This window comes from Sapajus apella, unplaced genomic scaffold (assembly GCF_009761245.1).
Source record: "Sapajus apella isolate SASKATOON/1434 unplaced genomic scaffold, GSC_monkey_1.0 scaffold58, whole genome shotgun sequence".
NCBI lineage: Eukaryota > Metazoa > Chordata > Mammalia > Primates > Cebidae > Sapajus > Sapajus apella.
The window spans coordinates 1,519,681-1,546,322 of NW_022436998.1; the positions used below are offsets into that span (position 1 = coordinate 1,519,681).

The 26,642-nt window shown below is 40.1% G+C and overlaps 2 protein-coding genes across 5 annotated transcripts in view; one reads left to right on the plus strand and one right to left on the minus strand.

Moving 5' to 3' along the window:
- Positions 1-14,294, plus strand: part of NOC3L (NOC3 like DNA replication regulator) — an 84,273-nt gene extending 69,979 nt beyond the window's left edge. Inside the window, exon 20 of the mRNA XM_032245671.1 lies at positions 13,221-14,294. Coding sequence (XP_032101562.1) covers positions 13,221-13,257 — 37 coding nt within the window. The 3' untranslated portion in view covers positions 13,258-14,294. The remainder of the gene's footprint in view (positions 1-13,220) is intronic.
- Positions 1-26,642, minus strand: part of PLCE1 (phospholipase C epsilon 1) — a 334,637-nt gene that overhangs the window by 30,999 nt on the left and 276,996 nt on the right. For 2 of the 4 annotated variants that reach the window (XM_032245665.1, XM_032245667.1), the window contains 8 exons: positions 26,477-26,642; positions 23,392-23,499; positions 21,855-21,971; positions 19,802-19,960; positions 13,668-13,797; positions 10,202-10,243; positions 9,164-9,285; positions 8,117-8,234 (listed from right to left, as the gene is read on the minus strand). In XM_032245665.1, the coding sequence (XP_032101556.1) occupies positions 8,117-8,234; positions 9,164-9,285; positions 10,202-10,243; positions 13,668-13,797; positions 19,802-19,960; positions 21,855-21,971; positions 23,392-23,499; positions 26,477-26,642 (962 nt within the window). The remainder of the gene's footprint in view (positions 1-8,116; positions 8,235-9,163; positions 9,286-10,201; positions 10,244-13,667; positions 13,798-19,801; positions 19,961-21,854; positions 21,972-23,391; positions 23,500-26,476) is intronic. The other 2 variants (XM_032245666.1, XM_032245668.1) reach the window with 1 other exon arrangement.

Genomic DNA, 26,642 nt, shown 5'->3' on the forward strand with positions numbered 1-26,642 from the left:
AGCTGAAGGCACCAGTGAAGCCAGAATTGCCTCCAAATTGTTCCCACTGTCATAATTGTACCTTTAGAGAGTAATTCCCTAAGCTGAAGCAGCATTCAGGAGGTCCTCTTTCAGATGAAAATACATCTTCCAAGAACATCATCAGAGGAGACAGGCTAGAGTAGTGTTTAAGAGCATATACTCTGGAGTGAGACACAGCTGAGTTTAAAATCTGTTCCTAGAAGGGCAACCTAACACAAGTTACTTAATCTCTCTAGATCACACTCTCCTCATCTATAAATGAGTTGTGGTTAGGAATAAACAAGAAAATATACATATACAGGTTGAATATCCCTTATCTGAAATGCTTGGGATGCAAAGTGTTTCAGATTTCAGATTTTTTTTTTCCGGATTTTGGAATATTTGTGTCATACTTACCTCGTTGAGCATTCTTAGTCTGAAAATCCAAAATCCGAAATGCTCCCATGAGTATTTCCTTTGAGTGTCTTGTCAGCATTCAAACAGTTTTGGATTTTAGAGCATTTCGGATTAGGGATGCCCCACTTGTCCATACTTAGTTGCATGTCTTGCTCAGGAAAGTGCTCAGTCCACAGGAGCTGTTATTATTATAGCTTAATGTGGGGCTTTTAAGGTGTTTTTTTTTTTTTTCCCCTCCAAACTATTCATAACAGCAAATGTGCACAAACTTAGACTATTGAGTTCTTATGCCTTGATCTTAATATTTGTGTACATTTTGCTCTTGACACAATTATTTAATAATGGATTTTCTCCCAAGTAAAACTGATGAGGGGCCAAGGGGAAGGGCTCTGTTCATTCTGGGGTTTTGCATGTATCCTGCCACATGTCAATATCTTCCACCAGTATGTGGATACCCCGGTGAAGAGCCTGATTACTTTTTTGGGATGGGGAGGGGAAGAATGTAAACAAGGGCTAAGTGATCAAAAAAAGGAAGGATTTTGGACTGTGAGAAGGGGTTCAGAAAAAAATAATGAAGAAGCAACAAAGAACCTTCATCTACCGTGTTGGCTCACTTACCAATAACGACATTTCCAGAAAGCTATGTTCCAGACAATGTGCTAATCACACTAGATACTTTCTTGCTATTTTTTACAGCAACTCTTTAAGTTAGGACTGTTACAGCCCTTTCACAGATAGGGAATCTCAGGTGTAGAGCACCTTTAATAGGTAACTGTTCAAGTCAAGGTCACAGAGAGACAGAGCTGGGATTTTTTTTTTTTTTCCTGAAAATGCTCCACTGGGCACATGGAACAGAGCTGGGATTTAAACCCACATGGTTAGCTTGATGGCTGCCTCTCTTCCTCAGTTGAGTCTCTAGTTAATTTTAGGGTCTTCCTCTCATCTGTGTTTTTCCTTGTGGTTGCGAATGAGAATGCTTATTTTAAATATAGGTGTTGGAACATCTGATGGTGACTAAAGCTTCAAGATAGAAGTTTGAGCAGAAGCTGTCTAGGTATTTAGGAATAAACCAACTCCAGAGCCAGATGCAGTGGTACACAGCAATAGTCCCAGTGACTTGGGAGGCTGATGCGGGAGAATCACTTGAGCCCAGGTGTCTGAGTCCAGCCTGGGCAACTTAGCAAGACTCTGTCTCTAAAAAGAAAAAAAAAAAAAACTTAAAAAAAAAATAAATTGACTCCAGTGCATATGATGGTATCTTCCTTCAGAAATCCTAATTTGTACCATGCAGCAATCTTGCATGTTCTTCACATGTACCCCAAAACCTAAAATCCAATTAAAAAAAAAAGAGAAATCCTAATTTGGCTGGAAGCTTTGAAATCAACTCCATAGTGATGTACAGTCATTAGCTGCATAACGTTTAGGTCAACAGACCACGTATATGACAGTGGTCCCATGTAAGACTATGCTGGAGCTGAAAAATTCCTGTCACCTTCTGCTGTCCTAACATGATAGCATAACACATTACTCATGTGTTTGTGATTAGACTGGTGCAAACAAATCTACTGTGCTGCCAGTCATATAAAAGTCTAGTACTACAATTATGTATAGAACGTACTTGATGATGATAAACGACTATGTTACTGGTTTATGTATTTACTATACTTTTTATCATCATTTTAGAGTATACTCCTTCTATGTTACATATATATTTATGTATGTATGTACGTATGTATGTATGTATGTATATAAACTATAAAACAGCCTCCAGCAGCCTCAGGCAAGTCCTTCAGGAACTATTCCAGAAGAAAGCATTGGTATCACAGGAGATGACAGCTCCATGCTTGTTATTGTCTCTGAAGACTTTCAGGAGGACAAGATGCGGAAATGGAAGACAGTGATACTGGTGATCTTGACTCTGTGTAGACCTAGGCTAATGTGGGTGCTTATATCCTAGTTTTAAATTTAAAAAGTTTAAAAAGTAAAAAAAATTGAAGTAAGCCGGGCCCAGTGGCTCACACCTGTAATCCCAGCACTTTGGGAGGCTGAGGCAGGTGGATCACAAGGTCAAGAGGTCGAGACCATCCTGGTCAACATGGTGAAACCCCGTCTCTACTAAAAATACAAAAATTAGCCGGGCATGGTGGCACACACCTGTAGTCCCAGCTATTTGGGAGGCTGAGGCAGGAGAATCACTTGAACCCAGGAGGCAGAGGTTGTGGTGAGCTGAGTTGCGCCACTGCACTCCAGCCTGGGTAACGAGTGAAACTCCGTCTCAAAAACCCAAAAAAAAAAAGAAGTAAAAACGTTAAAAATAGAGAAAAGCTTATAGAATAAAGAAAGAAAATGTCTTTGGCTAGAGTCACAGAATGGAAAAAAGAAAAGGAAAAAAATAAGAAAGAAAATAGCTGGGTGTGATGGCTCATGCCTGCATTTCCAGCACTTTGGGAAGCCAAGGCAGGAGGATCACTTGAGTCCAGCAGATCAGCCTGGGCAACATAGTGAGACCCTTGTCTCTAAAAAAAAAATAAAAATATTAGTCAGGTGTTGGTGGTACATGCCTGTAGTCCTAAGTACTCAGAAGGCTAGTGTGAAAGGATCACTTGAGTCCAGGAGTTCAAGGTTACAGTGAGCAATGATTGCACCAGTGCACTCCAGCCTGGGTGACAGAGCAATGTCAGGTCTCTAATTAAAAAATAAAAATAAAAAAGAAAATATTTTTATATAGCTGTACAATGTGTTTGTGTTTTAAGCTAAGTGTTATTACAAGAGTCAAAAAGTTAAAAAATAAAAGTTACAGTAAGCTAAGGTTATTTTTGAAGAAAGAAAAATTTTTATTTATAAATTTAGTGTAGCCTTAGTGTCCAGTGTTTATAAAGTCTATAGTTGTGTACAGTACTGTCCCAGGTCCTCACATTCACTTGCCACTCACTCACTGACCCACTTAGAGCAACTTCTAGTCCTGCAAGCCCCACTCATAAGTGTCCTATACAGATGTACCATTTTTAACCTTTTATATTTCTACTGTACCTTTTCTGTTTATATATGTTTAAATGCACAAATACTTATCATTGTGTTATGCTTACCTACAGTACTCAGTACAGTAACATGCCGTACAGGCTTGTAGCCTAGGAGCGATAGGCTACACCATCTAGTGTAGCCTACTACACACCTACAGCCTAGGTGTGTAGTAGGCTACACTGTAGCTTTGTCTAAGTACACTCTGATGTTTCGTGCAATGATAAAATAGTCTAATGAAGCATTTCTCAGCATATCTCCCCGCCGTTAAGTGAGGCATTACTGTAAATATAATCAGTGCTAGGCTTTCTCCTGGATGCTCTCCCAGAGACATCAGAGGATTCAACATATTGTCACTCCTAAAATCAGGAGAGAAGCTAAGTCTGGGGATGGTCTGAGAGCCACTCAGGGTCACACACTTCTCCTTCCTGAGTGCCTTGCCTGCCATGCTCTGCAGGGCACAGCTGGGTCTCATCTTACCCGGTCCCTGTAGGCCTGAAAAGCTGTCTTCACTGGTTTGGCAAGATAGTGGGAGGCACTGAGAGTAACTGAGTTTTGGTGAACAGGGCTACCTCTCAATGGTGTGTTGGTTGACATTCTGCTGAGAGTTCTGTTCCTAACCCTCTCATGTCCTGAAATGCATCCCTTTGCCCTCCAAGGTGTTCCAAACTGCAGGACCACTGTGGGTCTGAGTAACCCAGAATGGCTATGGGAAATGCCAAGGCTCTCTGTGGGGGACGGCAACACTCAGTGCCAGGAATCCACATCCAGCTAGCCCAAAGCTGTCCTAGGCAGCAGGGTTCTACTTTTGTCATTCAAATGGCTTGTTAGTAAACCACTGTTTGATGAACAAAGCTTGTCTCTCAGTGCTGAGAAAATCAGTGTGTGTGTCCAGGGAATGGACCGACATTTGCAAGGCTCTCCCCATGTGGATCCTTCAGTGTAGGAATAAAAATGAACACTGGAAGTCACAGAATCTTGGACGAGCCTCACCATGGAATCCCTGTGCGCCTGCTCTGTGGGCTGTGTGGTGGATCCAAAGGAGAATGAGGCAAAATTCCCCTCAGAATCAGATTTCCAGATCATTTGGCGCTGGCTGCTCCTGAATCGCCTGCCTTAGAAACCAGGGACCAGGGCCTTGCAGTGCCTTCCAAAGGTAAATCCCTGGAAGAGAGGCCGGAGACTGGGTATGTTAATCAAGCGGCCTGGGTGATTCTGAAGATTTCAGCAAGTGTGGTAAACAAACAAGGATTCTAGTCAAATCCACTTTTGAGTGAGAAAGGCTCAGAGAGATTTGCCTTGGCCAAATCACAGAGCATGGTAGCCAAGAGCCCAGGTCTCTGACCCATGCTCTTATCTGATGATCTTGTCACCACTGAATAGAATTTTTCTTAGAAGATTATACTCTTTTAAGCTATGGGTATGCCAAAGCATACAGAGCAGTAAAATGGACATTGGAGACTCAGAATAGGGAGTGGGAGAGAGGTGAGGGATGAAAAACTACCTATAAGGTACAATGTACATGATGTGGGTGACAGGTACACTAAATCCCAGACTTCATCACTATACAATTCATCCATGTAACCAAAAACTACTTGCACCACGAAAGCTGTCAAAATTTAAAACTCAAAACAACAAGGTTGTACTCTTAACCATGGAAAAGTTGGGTTATCTAGGAGGTACCCAAAAGCAGATGTCACAGTGAGTTGAAGAGTCTCAGATACTTTACAAGGACCCTGTCAAGGGGTCAAGGGGAGCAGGAAGGCCAGGCAAGGCTGAGAACACTCTGAGCAAAGGCCTAGCACTGGAAAGACAGCAGTGTGTGTAGGTGCCTAAGGAGAGTGCAGGATGCAGGGGAGCTTGTGGGAAGATACTGGAAACTACGTTAGTAGGGTCATAAAATAAAAATACTATACCCTTTTTTTTTTTTTCCTATTAGAAGGGGAAAAAAACCCAGGTCAATAGAAGTAATAAATGCAACCGAGAGACAAACCCTAAGAGAAGGCAGGTTGAAAAAACTCGACTACTTCCATAGTGTGCTGCAAAGAGCCCAGCCCTGGAGCTGACAGTTCTGGCTCTTGCCCTGCCACTGAACTAGCTTCTGATGGTGGGGAAGTTCCTTCCCTTCTGTGGGCTTCATACCACATGATTGTTGGGTGCCTTACTGCACTGAAGGGTATTTTTTTTTCATATGGCTTGTAAGAAGGGACTTGGGATGATGAAAGGTGACACACACTGAAATTGATAAGGTAGCAAAATTAAAACACAGCATAGCAAAATGAACAGTTTATGGCATTTTCCTCATGTGCATCAAACACATAACAATAAATATTTAAAAGGTATTGTAACAATAATTTTTGGCAATCCAATTTAGCTATTTTGATAAAGGAAATAAAATTGGGGGAAAATGTCAGAAACTTCATTTTTCTAAAAAAATTAAAATACACTATACCTATAAAAAATGTGTGCTACGTGAACACTTTTAAAAAACAACATACTTGGAATTTTAAAAATAAGCCAAACAACCACATGCTTAGAAGCTCTACCAAATGACCTCTTGATCCTTCCATGATTTTCTATTGGTACAGAGACTTTATCCTTCACACTGACTTCAAATCTCTTTGGGAATTTGTGCTCCTTAGAGAAGAAAAGACAGTGAGTGGGATGGTCCAAGTGTAGCATCAGCAGCATTTATAAAGAATAAGAAATGCAGTGGGTGTGATTCTTAAACAGAGACTCCTGTTCTCATCCTTGTTCCTGCACTGAAGGACATGCCAGCCTCCATGCTCTTTGACAGGTGAAGAATTTTATGCCATCATAAAAAGAGTTTTGCCAGTTGCAAATAATGCTCATATTGTACTTCTATGCTGTGAGGTCATGGTCTGTGAAATTAAACTTAAATGGCTAGGTTCCTGCATTTCTTTGAAATCTCTGCTGGTTACTTATTGATTCATATCCTCCTCCACAGGATTTGCTAGCAGACCAGCAGTAGCAGCTGCCAAAAGTTTAAAAACAGTTTATAGGAGAAAACTTACAATTAAAAATGATTTAAATCTCATTAAATATATGATTTTTATCATATCATTAAATAATATTTTTTTTACTCTGGTGCATGAAAGGGTCACTATTATCTAATTGTGATTTGAAGAATTTAATTATTACTATTTTTTAGAGGCGAGGTCTTGCTATATATGTTGCCTAGGCTGGACTTGAACTCCTAGACTCAAGCATTTCTCCTGCTCAGCCTCCCTGGTAGCTGGGACCACAGGCATGCACCACCACACCCAGTTTGCCTAACTTTTAAATAGCCCAATGCCTCTGACCCATTTGCCAGGCACGGTGAGAGACTGGGTGCTTAAGATACGCTCTGAAAGCCAGGACCTGAGTTCAGCCCATCTTGAAAAGATGAAGACATTTTAATGCCTCTCTCCAGGCCAAGTCAGTATACCCTGTTTACTAACTAATGCGTAGACTGATGCTCCTATCTCAGCCACTTTCCCGTTCTCAGAAATTTTATTCAAGAGAATCCTTTTTCTTAGTATGAAAAGATGAATTTTTCTGAGTTCCGTGTACTTATGGAGTTTCTTGTTTGTCCTCCACCCCAGGTACCCCATTTGTGGGACACATAATTGAGTAAGCTCATTGAAAACAGCTTGAAATGAGAGAGGCCAGGCAGTATAAGGGGTAAGGGCAGGACTCTGGAAACAGGCCATAGGTCTACCATTCATTAATTGAAAAGAACACTGTTTTGGGGAAGTGGTTCGTCAGCCTAAGTCCACTGTACTTCTAGAAACAATCAGCTGGGGAAATCTCCCCTCCCACTTCAACTCCATCCTTGGTCCTTGTGATTTGGGTGGGGCCTTGCTACCCAGCTCAGGGGTGGAACATGTGACATGGGCTCCAGACCATCAGAGCACTGCATTCCTCTGGCCACAGTGACTGGTTAAGGTTTGGGTAAAGAGAAACAATGAGAAACAATGACACTTCTGTGGGAAGTTCTGCAAGAACTTCCTCCCCTAAAGCTGAAACTGGAAGCATGTAGTGCCAGCCTGCTGAAGCCATCTTATAACCACAAAGAAAAGAAAGGAAAGAAAGCCAGTGTGATGGAGGCAGAATGAGAAATGAGGAGAGAGAAAGCATGTGCCTTGGTTAAGCTATCCCTGAAACTTGTGTGTCTTCATTTTTAAGTATATGAGTCAATAGATTTCCCTTTGCTTAGGTCAATTTCTGCCACTTTCATACAAAAGAATCTTAACTGATATACTCTGAAACTTGCAGCAAATTACTTCATCTCTCTCAGACTTTGTTTTATTTTAAGATAGAGGAAATATCACTTACCTTGTATAATCATTATGAACAGTAAAGGAGGTGTATGTAAAATAGCACAAATCCTAGTAATTAAGTACTTAATACATTTTAACAATTAAAAATTATGATTATTTTCATAATAATTATTAATTATAAAAAGACATTGTGTGATGTGGAAAATGAATTATGGTATTTTTCCTCATGAGCATCAAAGCAAATTATAACAATAATGATATTTAGGAGGTATTATAACAATGATTTCAGCAACACAATTTAGTTATTTTGAAAGTGTTCACAATGCCCAATTAAAGAAATGGCATATTTTTAACCTTTAGTATTTTTAAATGTTATTGATGATATTGCCTAATCTTACCTGGAAATTTTACTGCTTGACAGTAGATTACAAGGTCAGAAAGCTCTGGTGCAATCTGTCTGCTTTCCTTTTTATTTTGAGCAAGATAAAATTCTTCTCCCAGTTCCATATCATAAACCTAGTAAGGGAAAATGATACCATTTTACATGGAAGGTATATGCCACTATTCTCTGAATTCCTAAAGCTCTTTATCTGTTCTCTTCTGGTGTTATGACTGTATTTCCCCTTGCACAATAATTATCCATATACATATCCCAACGGCTTTCCTAGAGTAAAAGCTTTCTGAGGGCAGGAGATGAGTCTAATTCATTCTTCATCTTCCCTCAGTGCATGGTCCACTGTCTTACATGTGGAATGGTCAATTAATCTTTGTTAAATAAATAGAAGATTGACTACATCTCTTCTGTGCCTCAAATTTTTGACGTATTTTATAATTCCATTATCCAACAATGTCACTGCAACTACATGTAAAGATTTGCTCGGAGTCTATAAACCATGCGGCACTTGGGGGTAGGGTCTGGGTATCTCATTTGTCTTTCTATTCTCAGTGTCATTCCTCTGCTATCTGACCCCTGTTTATCTTCTTGGTCATCCCAAATGCCTTTCAAACTTCTTGCAATTCCCTGGACATACCAGGGAATGTCTTGACCTGAATGTCCTGTTTTTGTCTGCTTGGCCAAATCTTCCTTCTCAAACATCTTTCCTTAGAGCCTGTCCTTAATTCTCTGGCAACACAGTGTAATCATTGTTCTATGCACTTATATTCAGCAGAGTTGACATGTCTATCTCCATCACTAAACCACCTCCTATGCCACTTCAGTACCTGCCACACTTGGACCATCAGTAGGTATTGATTGGATGAATCAATGACTAACTTTCCACAAACGGAAGGTGGGTATCTCATAATATCACCAAGTGAACTTTGACATCTGAAGGAAAGTGAGGGGAAAGGTGAAAGGGAGGGATAGGGAGGAAGTGGAATCCCAGCTGAAACTGACAAGAGTACCACATGGTCCAAGTGTCATTTAACAGAAATCATTCACCCACCTTTCCTTTGTTGCAAGCTGAGTTATCTGCTTTCTTTATCCTCTTCGGGATTTCTTCATTATACTCAAATTGAAGCTTGTCATTACATGATTTATTTTCAGGTCTGTCTTCTAGAATGTTGTCTGAAAATAAGTTAGCAGGCTTCCGTGAAAATGAACCCAATGCTTCACTTAAGAGCTACCGATACATCACTATGAGGACATCCAGATACTTGAATGAGGCTCTACCTATAGTATGTTGACAAAATGATAGCTTGAAGCATACTTGTAAAAATTGGGTTGATGCAGTTATTTTCAACTTAATTGATTTATTGACCAGTAGTTTTTGTCACTTATAGACATAATTTAAATGATTCCAAATAATCTGGCATACAAACATAATTTAAATGAGGATGCCCATTTTCATACAGATGATTGGAACTGTGAAAATATTATGGAAGAATCCTGTGTCAAGAAGCTGACAGCACGTTTGGGAAGGATTTAGTGACTCAAGCACTTCTAGATGGTACATATACGATTTAAACACTCTCACTTTGAAATGAAGCTATTTACTTCTTTTGCCTTGAGAAATGCCAAAACCTAGGGGGAAAGACTTATTATTGGGTACAATGCAAAGTTTTCACAATTATAAGTTTTCATGACTGTTATTAATTTTTACTAAGTGATAATCATAAGAACAGAAAATAAAATATATCTAATAAGTATGAGATATAATCATATTTTGTTCTTTTTTTGCCTTTCTATTCTGAATGACTCTAAAGGTATTAGAGGTATATCGTGATGATGGCCTTTTACAACGAAAAACAAGAAAGCTAATTTCTCACTCAAGATTTAGTATCTCATCAGAGCACAAATGCTTAGATCAAAATGACCTTATACCAAATCAGGGCCATGCAGGCTAAGAAGTAAATGAGATAAATCATTTCATTACATGTGTATTCACAGAAGTATCACAACGTCATGCTAACCAGGCCCAAGAAATTGGAAACAGAATGTTGATGTCCATGCAGTTAGAATGCCCAGTTCAAATGGCATTTACCTTCCTGACCGTTAGGAGCAGGGGAGGCAGTAAGGACATCTGCTATAGAAAAACAGAATCAGAAAGGGGTAAAGGAAGGAGAAAATTAAGACAAACACCAGATAAATTAAACAAAGGCATGAAGCAAAGCATAAATAACAGCAGCTTAGATTATCAGATAAATGAAACAAGAAATGCTATATAGATTTAATATTCTGACTGTTGAGTGACACAAGGACTAGCAGTAAAAGTGAACATTATTAATGTGTATCATGCCAAGGGTTGACACATTGATGTTACATATTTTGAGTTACTGTTGTAATACTCCCAATATGACTTCATTTCAAATAGACGGAAACAGAGTAATTTGTTGGAATCATGCTGTCATTGTCAGGGAATATGTCCATGTTAATTATAAATTCAAATTTGTCTGCAGTGTATGTTCAAAACTAGTCACAAGGTACACAACAAGGTTGGGAGAAAAATATTCATTAAGCATTTATTACCCAAAAGGCAGAGTTGCAATTTCTAAAATACATAACTGTCATTTGCAACTTCCTTAGGGTTTTCTTGCAATAATTGTGTGGCCAGGCATTATCTCATTTTTTTTTGCAACAATTTAATTATTTTTTTATTGTACTTTAGGTTCTGGGGTACATGTGCAGATCATGCAGGATTGTTGCATAAGTACATACTTGGCAAGGTGGTTTGCTGTCTCCATCCCCCCATCAACTATATCTGGCATTTCTCCCCATGTGATCCCTCCCCACCCCTGCTGTCCCTCTCCTGGCCCCCCACCAACAGACCCTCGTGTGTGTTGCTCCCCTCCCTGTGTCCTTGTGTTCTCATTGTTCAACACCCGCCTATGAGTGAGAACATGCAGTGTTTGCTTTTTGTTCTTCTGTCTGTTTACTGAGAATGATGGTTTCCAGATTCATCCATGTCCCTACAAAGGACACAAACTCATTGTTTTTTATGGCTGCGTAGTATTCCATGGTGTATATGTGCCACATTTTCTTTGTCCAGTCTATCATTGATGGGCATTTGGGTTGGTTCCAGGTCTTTGCTATTGTAAACAGTGTCGCAATGAACACACATGTGCATGTGTCTTTGTAATAGAATGATTTATAATCCTTTGGGTATATAGCCAGTAATAGGATTGCTGGGTCAAATTTTTATAGCCCAAAGGAATTTAATTAAATAATTATTTAAATAAAGGAATTAATCTAACACGTTGGCATGAATCCAACATCCCTGGGTATGAAAACAAAGGACGAGAGATGCCACAGAGATAAACTGGGCACCCTGACTTCAGAGATAGGTTCTTAATCTAGGATGCCCATGTGGGTCTTGGGAAACTTATGAAACTCTTGTAGTTGTGCAGAATTTTGAGAGCACGTTTTATTTTTCAGAGGTGACAGCTTTCATCTTATTCTCAAAAGGACCCATTATTACAAGAAACTAGGAAACCTTTTAGGCCCCCTAAGAGGCTGGTCATGGTGCTTCCCACAGCAGGCAGATTTCTGTTTTCTATCCCTGCTGGAGAAAGTGGAGACGGTCACAATCAAAGGCGTATGGTTAGCAAGGCATTTAATAGTCACATACAGAAGCCTTAACTGGACAAGCTTCAACAAGTCACAGCATAACTACAGGGCCTGTTTGAGAATCATCCAGTCAGAGGGATCTTTTAATGAAAGGGGAAATACTCATGTAGTGGTAGTGGGCTTAAGTGGTCATACATCATAGATGTTAGTCCTGAAAGTAAAGGAAGAACATCACCAGACACTTCACAAAACCTTTTCATTACATATCTGAGGCATGTAAGGCCTCAAGTGATGAAAAGGACATTGTCCCAGGTCTCATAGTCTATTGGAACAGAGCCTTTTGGGGTCTCCATTTCCACTGATACCCCAATCTCTGCTTATGTGGATTTTTTAAAATGCATACAACTATCTTAGAAATTCAGTGGTATAGAATTAACTTTTACTGTCCCAAATGAAAATAAATCAGAAAGATCCTTCTCCCACTTGTTCATTTTGTTATTTGCAAATCAAAACCATCTATAATTATTTTTTGTTATTTCTTTATGTGAAATCTACAGTATAATAATGATTTCTAAAAACTTTCTCCTTTCCTGTTCTCAGAAGTACAGAAAAAGCACAGGAGTAATTTAGGAGAAAACAAATTTGTTTTCTAGTGGACTAACTACTTATAGGGGCATATGACATCTGCATTAGTTAATTTCTTAAGTGTGCTTTTTATTTCATATCTGAATCAATTTGTTCTTCTATGGGGCATTACTGCAACTGTAATGGGGAAGAAATCCATGGGGAAGAAGACTATAAAAAATTCACATTCCCATGACTTTTAAGGAATAGGCTGTAGAGAAATTGTCTTGACTCCTTTTAATTTTTTCCCTCTTACTATCTGATGAGATATGTCCCTCATATTAGCTCATGGGGTTTCAGGTGTAGCAAATTGGCTTTTAATTGATGGTAGGAAGCAATCAACTGTTACTAAGGACAAATATTAAGTGACATAGTTTAGTATTATATTTGGGGGCAGACAGAGACTGCAGTGTAACAAGTGATGGAGGTTCACAAAACTATGATTAGAGACAACCCAAATTTCTGCTGAGCAGCAGATATTTGGACGAGGCTGCTCAGTTGTCTTAATGCCTGACACAACTTAATGGTAAGTTGTTTCTGGTCTGGGCATATCTGCATATTCAGCAAAACAATTATTCTACATAGAAACAATATATTCTACTGTATAATGTTTATAGAAATAGGAACCTTGGCATTTTCTTATTATATTGTTGTCTTTCAGACGTCACCAAAATGAAACAGTCTTCTATCAGCAAGGGAACCCGAGTAAACATTCTGCAATCTCTAACAAGTGTTTAATGCAAATTAATCACACTGAAAACCTAATTCTCAGGTAAGAAGAATCCTTCGCTAGTAATCTGTAGTTAACATCATTCATGTGACTTTTTTGTATTGCAACACTAGCAATTGCCCATGTTTTTTCTCTTTGGTAGGGCCAGAAGGAAAGATCTTGTTGGCTTAGTGGTGTGAGAGTGAAACGAACAGAGAGCACAGAATCGTGATGCTGCCCCCTGCCGGTGGTGCAGGAAAAAGGACGCAGCCTCAGACTACAATTCCTGCCAAGAGCATCAGCCACACTAGAAACTAAAGGGTGAAAACAAGATTTTTTTGCTGTAATTTCATCTCTTCCTCTAAGAATTTGTCATAGGAATGACTCCCTGTAACTTCCCACACCTGCCTCTTCTTTCCTTCAGTGGTGGCTAACAGAATCCCTTTCCTTCCTCGGTCCTTGCTAAGCGACTGAATTCAGAAACTCCTGGACAATACTATAACAATCTGTATTATTGGTCTCTGGAGCTCCAGGTTTATTTTAAAAAGAAAAATGTGGAAAATCATCCAAACATTTTCCTGTGCACAGCACAGGGATCTGTTTCTCTTACCATCAGAAAGGGATTCATAGTCATAATCATATTCGTCCTCCTCATCTTCCTCTTCCTCATTATTGGCCGGTGGGGGGTTGGCATTCCCACCAATATAAGCCTGTGCTTGCATAGATGCTAACTGATGAGCCTGTAAAATAGCAATAATTGTAAACTGCAGATGCCAAGCTACTGAATTCATTTATAACCTTCAAAACTACCCCTGATGTTTAACACAATCGCTAAAAGTAGCTTAACCTATTTTGATACATTTGGAAGAGGAGAAAAACATCTAGATTCACTTGAAATGCAATGTCAACACTCAGGTGAATGTTAGCATTCTTACAGGAAGAATCCTGGAGCTTTTATACACAGTCTCCAGAAGACCGTATGAGGTGCCCAGCTAGCCAGGTTCCCAGGGCAACCACTCCAAGAGAAAGCTTTGGTGCTTTGGAGAACCAGCATCCATCCCAAATGACTGAGGAAGTGAATCACCCATCAATTTTTGAAGGTATGTCTTTGTTAATAAACCATTTTTTCCCCTTCTTAAAATAATATATACAGGCCCCTGACCCAGAACAATGTTAGAATCCTTATGGACAAAGAGGCCTAAAGAATTATTGTTGGTTTAAATAAAGTTTTTTCAAAAGACTATCTGAACCGTAAATCAGATTAACAAAACAGGCCTGGAAGCTTTAGGAAGTTGATGTGTGCAGCCAGGAAGGTCACATACTCCATGTTTACTGGAATTGCTGTGAAGTGATAAGCATCAGGACAGGTCTGAGAAACTGCCTAGCTTAAGAAAATCATCTGAAACATGGGAAAAGTTACTTGCATGAACTAAAAGCAAGAAACAACCTAAAAGTCCCACAATAGAGGAATGCGATCAGTAAGCAATGGTTGTCTGCTTGAGAGAATGAGACATGAAAAAATAATTGATATATGTGTATTGAACAAAGGAATTGAACAAATTCTTTTGTTCAATAAATTTTTTCATTCAATATTTATAAATTGAATATTATATAGATTATATATGCACATATACATAGACAATTCTGCATGTGTATGTGTGCATAGATATGTGTGTGTGCTAATATACACTATATATAAAATGTATGTGTGGGCACACAGATATCTATATACTATATATACATATAATTCTGTATTCTTTGTTTTATATATTTAAAATACAATTATATAAAATGACAGTCATAAAAGTGCTAGATAGTAAATGTTAATACAGCAGGGTTTCTTCATTTGCTTTTGTGTCATAGACTTCTCTGGTTGTCTGGTGAGATGGGATCCCTTCTCAGAATGAGGTTGTAAATGCATAAAATGAAATGATTAAAAGGAAATACTGTTGAATACAGTTATCACATGTTATAGGAACAAATTTGTGCTATTAGAATATATGTGTTTCTTTATTAACACAGTAGAAAACATAGTAGTAGGTCAAGTAACATTTTTGAAAATATAAATTGAGCATAAATACTTCTTGGAGATATTAGTGACAACTGTGAAGTATAATGAAAAAGTTGCCATTTCTATTGGTGACAATAGGTACTGCCTACAGTACTGTAGTTTATTCCCTATATAATCAGAGGAAATGCTAAATTTCACCTAGAAACTAGTGAAAATAAAGATGTAATTTTTTTCCATTTATATCTACAGACTCCCTAAATTCTATTTGTGGATATTACCAATGTTGAGAACCCATGTAATACAGGTGTTTGACCCTGGAATTATGTATGTTTTAAAATAATTCTCTATTCCCCAATTTTTTGAAATGTGGTTATATTACCTTTATAATAAAAATGTATACATAAGGAAGATACAAGTTAGGCTGTGTCCATAACCAGATGAAACCTATTCCAGATAACTAGACATTGTCTAAGCTGAGATTTCTCAAAGTGGGTTTTATGGAGCTCTGTGGGTGTTAGTGTTATGGAAAAACTGACAATCACAGGATCCATAAAACACATTGAATGCCTGGAAACAGCAGCTTAACCAAACCTGAACACATTCCTACTGCAGGGTTTCACACAGCCTTCATTTAATATGCTAAAGGGCATTGCGAATCTTCAAAGATCTCCAGTGCAACATGTCTCATACTTACTTAACCAGGAAGGATTTTCTTCCCCATCTTTCTCTTCTCAGAGTCTCTCACAGCATTAGTATTCTAAACTTTGGGAAATCTGTTATCGGCACAAGTGAGCCCCAAAAGCAGGTCTGTTTATGGCTGATAGGAGAAGGGCCTTGACGCAGCGAGCACTCAAGGTAACGCCAAGTGCTGGGAATGATGAGGCCAAGGGCTGGACAGACCCACTGGCAGGAAAGCATGAGAACTATATAGGAGAAGGACACCACTCAAAGAACCACGGACAGCAGTGTCTGAAAGTGGAGTGGCAAGACCCCTGAGATGCTCAAGCAGAAGCATGGGAGAGGTAGCCCAATGAACAGCCAGCAGCTGGGACCCTTCTATACAATATTGTACTTATTCTAGGGTAGAAAAATGGGATCTCAGCCCTTCAATAAAAGTAACTCGGATATAGGTCAGGGTTGGAGGTATGGGTCAGATGAGGAGACTGGTCCTAATAGGGCTAGGCAGGAGCAACGTTTTACCCTTCTCTGTTTCCCCAGTACCTCGCCACAGTGCCTGTTATCTAGGGCGAAATGTTGGAGCTTTTTGGGTTCAAGTTCAGGAGAGGAATGGCAGAATCTTGGAGAATCCGGGTGGGGTATAGCTAGGAAACCTCAGGATGTATCTCAGCACAAGCCAGAGGCAGGTGGAGGGCTTCATAAATCCTGCTCTGAATCAGTCCATCCTTGCTGAGGGCAAGTTCTTTGTATGGAAATGATGTAGGCCTTCTATGTTAAGGGATAGGTCTGAGCCCACTGGAGCTCTGGGCATTCACCCAGCTTATGTGAGGTCAGATCGCTAGGTCTAGACCCATGATCTACCAGAAAACCGAAAGGCCTTACAGATATGACAATGGAATCATTGCTGATACTCCCTGGGAAGTCATCATGAAAGGTTGCAAGCAGTCTTAGAAAACTGGAAATGGGGATTATGTTGTCCCATTTTTCCAAAATGAGGAACAAGTAAGCTACGGAAATTATACTGTGGGCAATGTTAAGGTGGTAACTGACAAAATTTCATGATGGGGTATTAATCACTTGGTTTGTGAGAACTTAGAAAATAAAGAGGTGGCTTGCAAGAGTTGGAAAAGGTCTCCTAAGAACAAGTTCGGTGCACAGTAACCTCCTTAGCTTTTTTGGATAAGGTAATTCACTTTGGGGAAAAAAACAGCAGATAAATAGTGTTTCTCAAACTTCCAGGATTAGATGAATTATTATTGTTATTTATTTTTTTCTGCAGACACCATGGTAACTTAAGGAATTATTTTTATATAAACAGATGAGCAGGCTTTCTTGTGGAAATTCTGACTTTAGATTCATGACCTTAGAATCTGTTTTTCAAAGTGCTCCAGTGATTATTCTTATTAATAATTCTGACTTCCGTATCACCTTTGAAAAGGGCTTCTATAAAGACCCACATCTGAGACTAAGCTCTGCTGCTGTGAGCTGGGTGGCCTTGAGAAAGTCACACAAGTGGCCAGGCTTCAGTTTTCTATTTTATAAATAAATCAATAAAGAGGTTGAAGCACACTATGGGAAATGCAGGCTACAAGAGAGAAGAGCACCAGACAGGAGCAGTAATCATCTAAATGTTGGGGGTTCTTTAAGAAGGGCACAGGCTCTTCTCCATGGCTGACTGACTCAAAGGCAACTTGGGATGAAGATGCAGTTTGAGAAACTGCTAATAAATGGACCAGATGACAGAAACCAAATTCACAAAGAACCTTGTAGACTGTATTAATGTACCAAAACCAAGAAGAGCAAAAATAGAGATAAATATGAGGCTCCCATATACAGAAGGTTAAAGACTGGGCATATCTATTGGAAAATAACTGAATGCTTTTTATTTTCTACAAGCTCAACACAAGCCCAGTGTGTGCTAAAGAATTTTTTTTTTTTTTTTTTGAGTAAGGGTTTCACTCTATAGCCTAGACTGGTGTGCAGTGGCATGATCACGGCTCACTGCAGCCTTGGCTTCCCAGGCTCAGGTGATCCTCCTGCCTCAGACTCTCCAGTAGCCGGGAATACAGGCATGTGCCACCATGTCCAGCTAATTTTTATATTTTTTATAGAGATGGGGATTTGATATGTTGCCCAGGCTGGTCTTGAACTCCTAGACTCAAGCAATCCACCTGCCTCAGCCTCCCAAAGTGCTTGGATTACAGGTGTGAGCCACAGCAGCTGGCCAAGAATTTTTAAAAAGAAAACAGTCTGAGGCTGCATTAACAAAGGTTTAAAGTTCAAATTAGGGGAGGTGATGGTTTCACTGTTCTTGGGCTGTCAGATCCTATCTAGAAGACTGAGTTAGTTCTGGAAATCACATTTTAAGATTGATAAATTCAGGAATATCCACGATATTCTTAATGGTAAATGAAGAGTCTTAGCAACCATATCCTGTCAGGAACAGTTGGTACAACAAGAATTTTTAGCTTGGAGAAGAAAAGCTGCTGGGGAAACACATGATAGCTTTCTAAATATAACATTAGTCTGTACAGCTGCAGGGGGAAGAGGGAGGGCCAATGAGAAGGAGGAACAGGAAGGAAGGTTTGGGCTCAACATAAAAAAGACTTCTGTTCATTAGCGGAATGAAAGCCTTATAAGTAACTGCAAATGACTGCGCCAGAATGGGAAAGGCAAGGACATTCACATATATCTTGAAGTCCTTAGCGGTATGTGTGGTTAACAGCTTTATCTGCTTGGCAGTGAGGATGGGGCAGGAATCGTTGGATAGAGAAAACAGCATAGATGAACAGGGCTCTAGGAAAAAAAGCACCACTGCTGGGTGGTCAGTCACTGAGGTGGCATTTGAGAAAGGCCAGTTAGAGTATACATGCTAACATTTCAGTTAAATAACGTCATAACACGGCCCATCAGCAGAGGTGACATGGCCTCTGGAACCCTAGCAAAGGCCAGGTCACCTGGAGCTGCTTTGAGAGTGTAGAACCAGATCAAGTTAGCCCTGGTGGAGGTTTCCAACTGGTGGCCCTTGGGGCTGACTTCACCTCCAGACCTGACTTGTTTGGCTGGTGCAGTGTGTTAAAAATAATTGAATTCGAGCTGTTCATTGATGAGGCATGCACACCCCACTCCTGTCCTCACCACTTCCAGCTGTCCTGCATCCAGCTGGCTCCTCACACTGATGTTTCCTATTTAGCCCCTGAAGGTGGCTGATTTTGCAACTTTTGGCTCAGAGTCGTGAGTGATCTTCAAATTGGGTGATGTATACCTCAAGAGTACACAACGATTTCAACGGAATATGCAGGTTTGGATGTTCGTCAAGAAACTGGTTTCTGAATCTTTAGCATCTATGTACTTGTTCTCTTTGAAAGACAGGTCAGCCTGAGAGCAAGTCTGTAGCTGGCTAGTTTCCAAAGTGATGTTTTAGGAGCAACAGTGCCCTCCCAAGTAGGACAAGTAGTTTTACCAGCTGTCATCCTGTGGGATAAGTAGGTGCAGCCTGGCAAATAGACTCAGTGTTCTGGATCTGAACTTTCTTCACCGACCTTTGGGCTGAGGGTCTCCTACACAGGTGGGTTTGTCGTTCTTGGGCACAGATCTCTGTTGACGAGATCTGGGCCCAAGCAACACAAACCAGTGATACACTGGGATCACAGGGCTGCTGCTATTGGGCTTCCACTGCAAGCCCCATGCCAAGTGCTCCCCTAAGGGGGCTCTCCCTAAAGGGGACTATAGCAGCCATTGTGGGATGGACAACCCTGAAGCTCACTTTCAGACACAAGAGTCACTCATCATCCCACTCAGAACACATTAAATAACAGAGGTTTATTTGATGTGGGAACAATTCCACAAATTAAATCTTAGGTGAGTGAGATGAGAGAATTTACTGGTCTATGAAAAGCCCAAAATCAAATTTATCATTTAAGGAAATTCGATCTTGAAAAACTAGTAAACCAGCAGGTCATCTGAAAGGTTAGAATGACCTTTTTTTTTTTTTTTTTTTTTTTTTGTTCTAAGCACACTGCCTTTTCATAACTGGTTTCACAGCAGGGGAGTACCTTTTGCTTTAAGATATCCACTGGCGTCTGATGGGCTTTTAGCTTCTTGTTTTTAAGAAGCACTTTCCTTCTGAGTTGGTCAGGTGAAGGAAGCATTGGATCATCTGAGAAATCAGTCTCAAATAAGAATTTAGCCACCAGCTTTTCTCCAAACACAGTCTAAAAAGAATAAAGAAAAATATACAATCAATACCTTTTATCTATAATTGATAAATACATGTATACTTCATAAATATAGTAGATATTTTAGATTGGTTGAATTATTTAAAAAGTCTTAGAAAGAGGAACTAGGAAGGAAGTTGTCCCCTGCTCTGCCCTCTTCAGTTTCTTACTGAAAGGAAGGGAGGTGATTAGAAGGACAGGAGGAGAGAATGAAGCCACTTTGCAGCTGGGGTCAGTTCTAACTATTTAGGAAAATATTCTGAGGTCTAAGGTATTCAATAAGAAAACAGAGAACCAGTTAGAGGCTGTTGTTTGTACAATAAGGTTAGTTTCGGGTGAAGTCAAATCAAAAGGATAGAAACTTTGGAGGGGACAGGGTGTAGGGACAAAGATGAGACTTAGGTAGAATTTGCCCCCACATAGTGTGAAGAACCACAGATACAATTCTCACAAAGATTTTGAGCATCAATTTCCAAAGCGGAGTGTGTGCCTCTCCAGGAGGCAGGTGGAGAGAAGGCAGACACGGGGTAATCTATTGGGGTAAGGATAGAAAATACGGCAATTTCTACCCTAGTTTTTTTATTTGGAGATAGGGTCTCACTTTGTCACCCAGGCTGGAGTGCAGTGGCATGATCTTGTCTCATTGCAGCCTCCACCTCCTGAGCTCAAGCGATCCTCCTGTCTCAGCTCCTCAAGTAGCTGGGAGTACAGGCTCATGCCACCTCACTTGGGTAATTTTGTATTTTTTGTAGAGACAAGGTTTTGCCATGTTGCCCAGGCTGGTCTCAAACTCCTGAGCTCAAGTGATCCACCCGCCCCAGCCTCCCAAAGTGCTAGGATTACAGGTGTGAGCCACTGGGCCTGGCCTTTTTTTTTTTTAATTGGAAAAAAAAAAAATCAAAGCTTAGGCCATGACAATATGAAGAGTTAATTAGTTTTGTTGGCATTAATATTTGGGGACATTTTCTTTTGCTGGTGCCCCTCTTCCCACTGAGAGCCACATTTCCACAAATGTCTCCACCATTAGAGGAAGCGGGAAGCATAATGGAATATCTGCTCCTAAATTTGGGTGCATTATTCCCTTACATAAGGAAGGGCTGACTGTTAACATAGCAACTGTGCTGGCCAGTCTAAGCTCTTTGCTAACTTGGATCCTTGTACTGCGGTATAAGATCTTCTCCTACAAGAAGATTTGACTTATTTGCCCTGAGATATTTTCAGCTTTTCCACATACAACTGACAGTTGACACCCTGGCATCCCTGACTTTTGGTACCAGAAATGTTGGAGAGTTGGTCTATCGTTTCCTCCTAAGGCTTTCTGGAAAGGGTCAGGAGACCAGAGAGCAATGTGTATATTATTCCAGCTGAAAAGAGGGACAATCCCCGAGAGGGCCCAGGCTGAGAACAGCCCAATCTCTCAGATCTGTGGGACCCTAACTGTATATGCTTCATGGCCAAGGTCCAACTGTGGTGTGGTCCACAAAGGCCTCGTGTAATACCCAATGACAGCCGGATGTGTGGCTCATGCCTACAATCCCAGCAATTTGGGAGGCCAAGGCAGGCAGATCGCTTGAAACCAGGAGTTCCAGAGCAGCCTGCCCAACATGGTGAAACCCTGTCTCTCCTAAATATACGAAAATTAGCCAGGCATGGGGGTGCACACCGGTAATCCCAGCTACTCAGGAGGCTGAGGCAGGAGAATCACTTGAACCTCAGAGGCAGAGGTTGTGGTGAGCTGGGATTGCACCACTGTACTCTGACCTGGGTGAGAAAGTGAGACTCTGTCTCAAAAAAACCCAAAAAACAAAAAGCAACCCAATGACAATTGCAAGACAAGGACCAACACACCATTCTGCTAACACACCATCCTGCCTTTTTGTTGAGAGCTCACCTTGAAAATTTCTGCCATTTTTCGTTGCTGAGGCAATGAACAGTGGTTCTCAATCGATATGATGATTGGCAGGTCAGAGTTGATGAAGGCACTGCGATCAATGGCTTCCACCACTTCCTATGAGAGCCAAAACAGCTCATTAGAGTCCAGATATCTGTCCAAGGATATAGCCACAGAAAGCATCTCAGTTGTTGCATACAGCAGACTCTGGTCAAAGGTGGTTTTTGTATTTTCAAATGAAGCATGAGGATAAGGCTATTTTGTAGAAAGACATTAAACTGTTTATAATGAGTATTGTTCACATAGTATAAAGAACAACTATCATACTGAATTTAACAAATCTATCTATATACATATACTCTCTCTCTACATATAGAGTATATTGCAGGTAAAAGATACTCTCTTATTTATAGCAGCAAACATAAGCACAAAATACCTTCCTGCTTATAAAGAGTTTATAATTTATTTGAGGCAGTATGACATATATCACATATATTTATGTGTATATGTAAACACAGTTATTAACTCGTCCCCTGACCAATATAGCACACAGGAGCTTTAGGAGTACTAAGTAGGAAACCAAGTTAAGGAGAAAATGCATTTTAGCCACTATTTCTACATAGGAAATAAAAATAATATTCCTTTACAGCCTGGCCACAGTTCAGAGAAAAATAATGTTACACAGCCTAAGACCTTCTGAATGAAGATAGTAATTGCATAACTGAATGAATAAGCTACCCAGAATTTGAAACACAAATCCAATGACATCAGTCTTCCTGGGTGACCAATCTTCTAAGGTGGAACTGATGCTCATAATAGTATAATGCTAACTATTTAACCATCTCCTAACTCTTGGCATTGGCCTTTGTCAGCATTATACCAGGACAAATGACCGTTAATTTCTACAGCAGGAGAACAGACCCTGCCTTTTATATCATTATATTATGTAAAAGTTGCAATAATATTATTACATGCTAACTAATATAAGGTAATGGCTACTAACTTTGGTTGAATGGGGAATCTAATGAGAGTTCTAGATTAACTCCAGAAACATGAACGTGTATTCTACATGATACAGCAAACACTTTTGGGAAGTCTTCATTTAGACCCAGCATAAAGACCCTTGACCTAAGGTGTAATTTGGTCACGTCACTGATTTAAATGATGAATGGAGGCCAGGTGTGGTGGCTCATGCCTGTAATCCTAGCACTTTGGGAGGCTGAGGTGGGCGGATCACTTGAGGTCAGGAGTTTGAGACCAGGCTGGCCAACATGGTGAAACCCCATCTCTACTAGAAATACAAAAATTCATTGGGCTTGATGGCATGTGCCTGTAATCCCAGTTACTCGGGAGGTTGAGGCAGGAGAATCGCTTGAACTTGGGAGGTGGAGGTTGCAGTGAGCCAAGACGGCACCACTGCACTCCAGTCTGGATAACTGAGAGAGATCCCATCTAAAAAAAAAAAAAAAAAAAAAAAAATGGAGATAATGTTTCTTTGTCTTTATGATTTGATTTAAAGAAAGTTATGAAGCATTACCTTGAAGGGGATCTTGGTTGTCAGTGTATGTCCATGATAAATGATGGGCATCCCATCATCTCCGTCCCAGCAGTCCAATTCTACACTTCGACAGCCTTGCAAGAGGACCTGTGTGATCAATGAGAATCCACCCCAGGTGAGTACCTGGAGATAAAGCCTCAAACTAAACCCAGCATACAGTTCTACATATCAGTCAGTGTTCACACTCAGGACTAGAGCAGAAGGGCATATGGTCTAAAACGAGCATTACATTTTTGCCAATGGCCACAATTAATCTGGAGTGGGGAAGGAAGGGAACAGACTAAGGAAGGAAGAATGTTTACCAGAGCTGAATGTTAATGGAAAGTAAAATTTGATAGAAAAACCATATGGTCATTTTCCTAGCAACTTTGACCCCCTGAAATGGCACATCTTGAAATTAGAGAACCAGGCAAATGCTCTATCTGGGCAGACATCCATGGAGGTGAAAATGCTGATGCTACAGCCCAGGGAAAGTAAGGCCACTGAGTCCTTAATGACCTGGCTAAACATTTATAGGAAGCTAATCAGGATAAAATCTCCTCCATTAAGACCCATATTAAGCTACGATTAAACATATTTGCTGTGACTGTGTAGCATGTAAGAAGAGTAGAAACAAAGAGTTATCAAGGATTTGCCTGGCTATCTAATTCCAGATCAGCAACTAGAGCAAAGATGGCAAATAATCCATAAACGATTTCTTTCTCTCAGACGCACAGCACACGTCAATAATCAAGCTAGGCACACTTGCCCTCTAAGCTTTAAAATATGTTAGCTTACAACCTCTTTATCAAAATGCTCCAGAAAACACTACCAAAGAATCAGATGAGTTGATACCTATTTGCTATCCTGGATCTAAAGTGGGAAGCAGAGCTCAATACATGTGCTTGGGTTGCAACTTTGTAAAGTTTGCTGGAAGCAGCCTCTTCCTCCATAGATCTATCTGTACGTCATCTTAAAAAACTATCACATACTGGAATGGTGACCCAAGCCAAGAGGTTTGAGTCTGTAAATGTGCCTACCTACTGATTTTAGAATGCACATAACTGTTTCTATGTGACAGCAATCCATTACTGGGGCTTAGGAGCCACTAGAGTTTCTGAAACTAAGCTCAGATAGTGGAATGATTCTCATTTTAACACAGTATGAGATATGTGCTATATTCTTCCTATTTTACAGCATAGTCGGTGGCCTAGAATCCCAATGCTAGCTATCTGCTTCTTTCAGCAGCTGGAGTATCTAAAGGTGCAGTGCCTTGGGCTGGAAATTGCTCTGTAAAATGGCGGCTGCAACACCAGCCTGCTTATCTCTGTGCTGACCCTGCCAGACTGGGAATAATGTTCAGCAAGGGGTGACAGATGAGATGGCTTTTCAGCATGAAAAAACTAAAGGTCTTCACTAAACTCTACATGACCTTAGACCTCCACATATGGCTAGAAGAGGAAAACCTGGGCTGGAAATTCTAGATGAGAAGAGCAGGGCTTATTCTCACTTCCCATCTGCCCAATGGAGAAATGTTAAGAGGTAATTTGGAAAGGCCAAGGAAGCGTGGAGAGGGTTAGAAATGAAGTGAGAGGGATCCAAACCTGTCTGCACAGTAGGTTTAATCACATTTGTGAGTCTATTTGAGGGGTTCTTGTGCCTTATTCAAAAGCTGTAATAATTTCATCTTAGGATGTGATGTTAAGAGGTTTAAAAACTCTCTGGAGTCAAACAGAGAAATGAAGTAGGAATTAAAGCCAGGACACTGGTCTTTGTTTATTTTCCCGGGAGAAATAGGCATACACACAAGTACATAGATATACATAGATACGTATATATGCACTAACATATATATGTACAAACATGTATATGTAGATATCTATGTGTGTGTATATGAAATATATATCTGTATTTACATGTATATTTCATTTCTTTCCTACAGAATAATGGATTTCAAATTTCTTTCAACTTTGGCATCCTGTGTGCAAATGGAGGGACAATATGCAAAGTGTGTGTAAGAGTAGTACATTAGCTGAAGCGGGGGAGCATATGGCACCTGTCCTACTCTCTTGCTTCCTCATCTCAGTGTCGGGGGCTGAGGCCCCGTGACAGAACTTCTGTTTTGAAAATCACTACTCTAAGGACACATCTTCTTTCATAATAAAAGTCCCTTCGAGAATGCGGTTTAAAATGCATATTCTGTGCTAAACAAGCTTTGGGACAAAACACTGCCCCATGCTTTGAGGAATATCTGGACTAATCTGGGAGAACAAAGGGAACTCATTGTTGCTGGGGTTGTGTAAACCATACAACTGTGATTTCCAAGCTTGGATCCACATGTGCACACAATGACACATTTATATTCCCTGGACCCAGCCTAGCTCCAATCAATTGATCCTTCTTGAAAGAGTTCAGAAAACAGGCAGAATAGATGAGGAAGCTGCCCACAGTATAGCAGACAGGCAATGGACATGCAGATCATTGCAAGTTGGACGTTTAGGTTAAAAGGATGTACTTCTTCTAGTTTAAAGAGCCTAGTAAGTTTCAAAGAACATTCTCATGAATGTGTAGAGACAGTGCCTACACTCTGTGCAGATTTTTTTCTGCATTGTTTTTGGTTACCATAGGGATAGATTAATTATTTAACAAACTGAAAAGCAAAACAAACAATATTTTGGGAATAACTATATAGAAAGTTGCATTTTCTACTATGCTTTCCCACTACCATATATTGATTTATTTAGCATTTAGAGAAACGATTAGATAATTTTCCCATGGGAAAATCTAATTTTAGTGGGAGTAGGTCAGACTAACTAGGATCTAAAAGCTATGATTCTCAAACACACACTTTTATTTTGGCCTAGAATAAAGGTTAAGTATAGATGGGGAAAACAAGACAAAAAGAAGAAAGAAAACAACTGCTGTATGTATAGCCAGTTTTCCCACACATCGTGGTTCCCCACTTTTGACATGCCATAGCTTATAAGATCTTCAAAGGAGTCTGGGGTCAGGTTTTCGTGACTTTGGGGGTTATGTAAATAATTAGGTTTAATAAAAACCACATTCCAAATGGCATTCCCTGTACCTGGCTGTAGAGTTCCACCGAGGATTCTCCTTTGAGCTGATGGCCTGTGAGGTAGGTATTGTGTGAAGATTCAATGTAATAGTATGAGAGGGGTAGCTGCAGTTCTTTGACGTTCTCCTGTGACTCATCATTTTTTGAGGCAAAATTTTCTTTATCCATCAGAAAC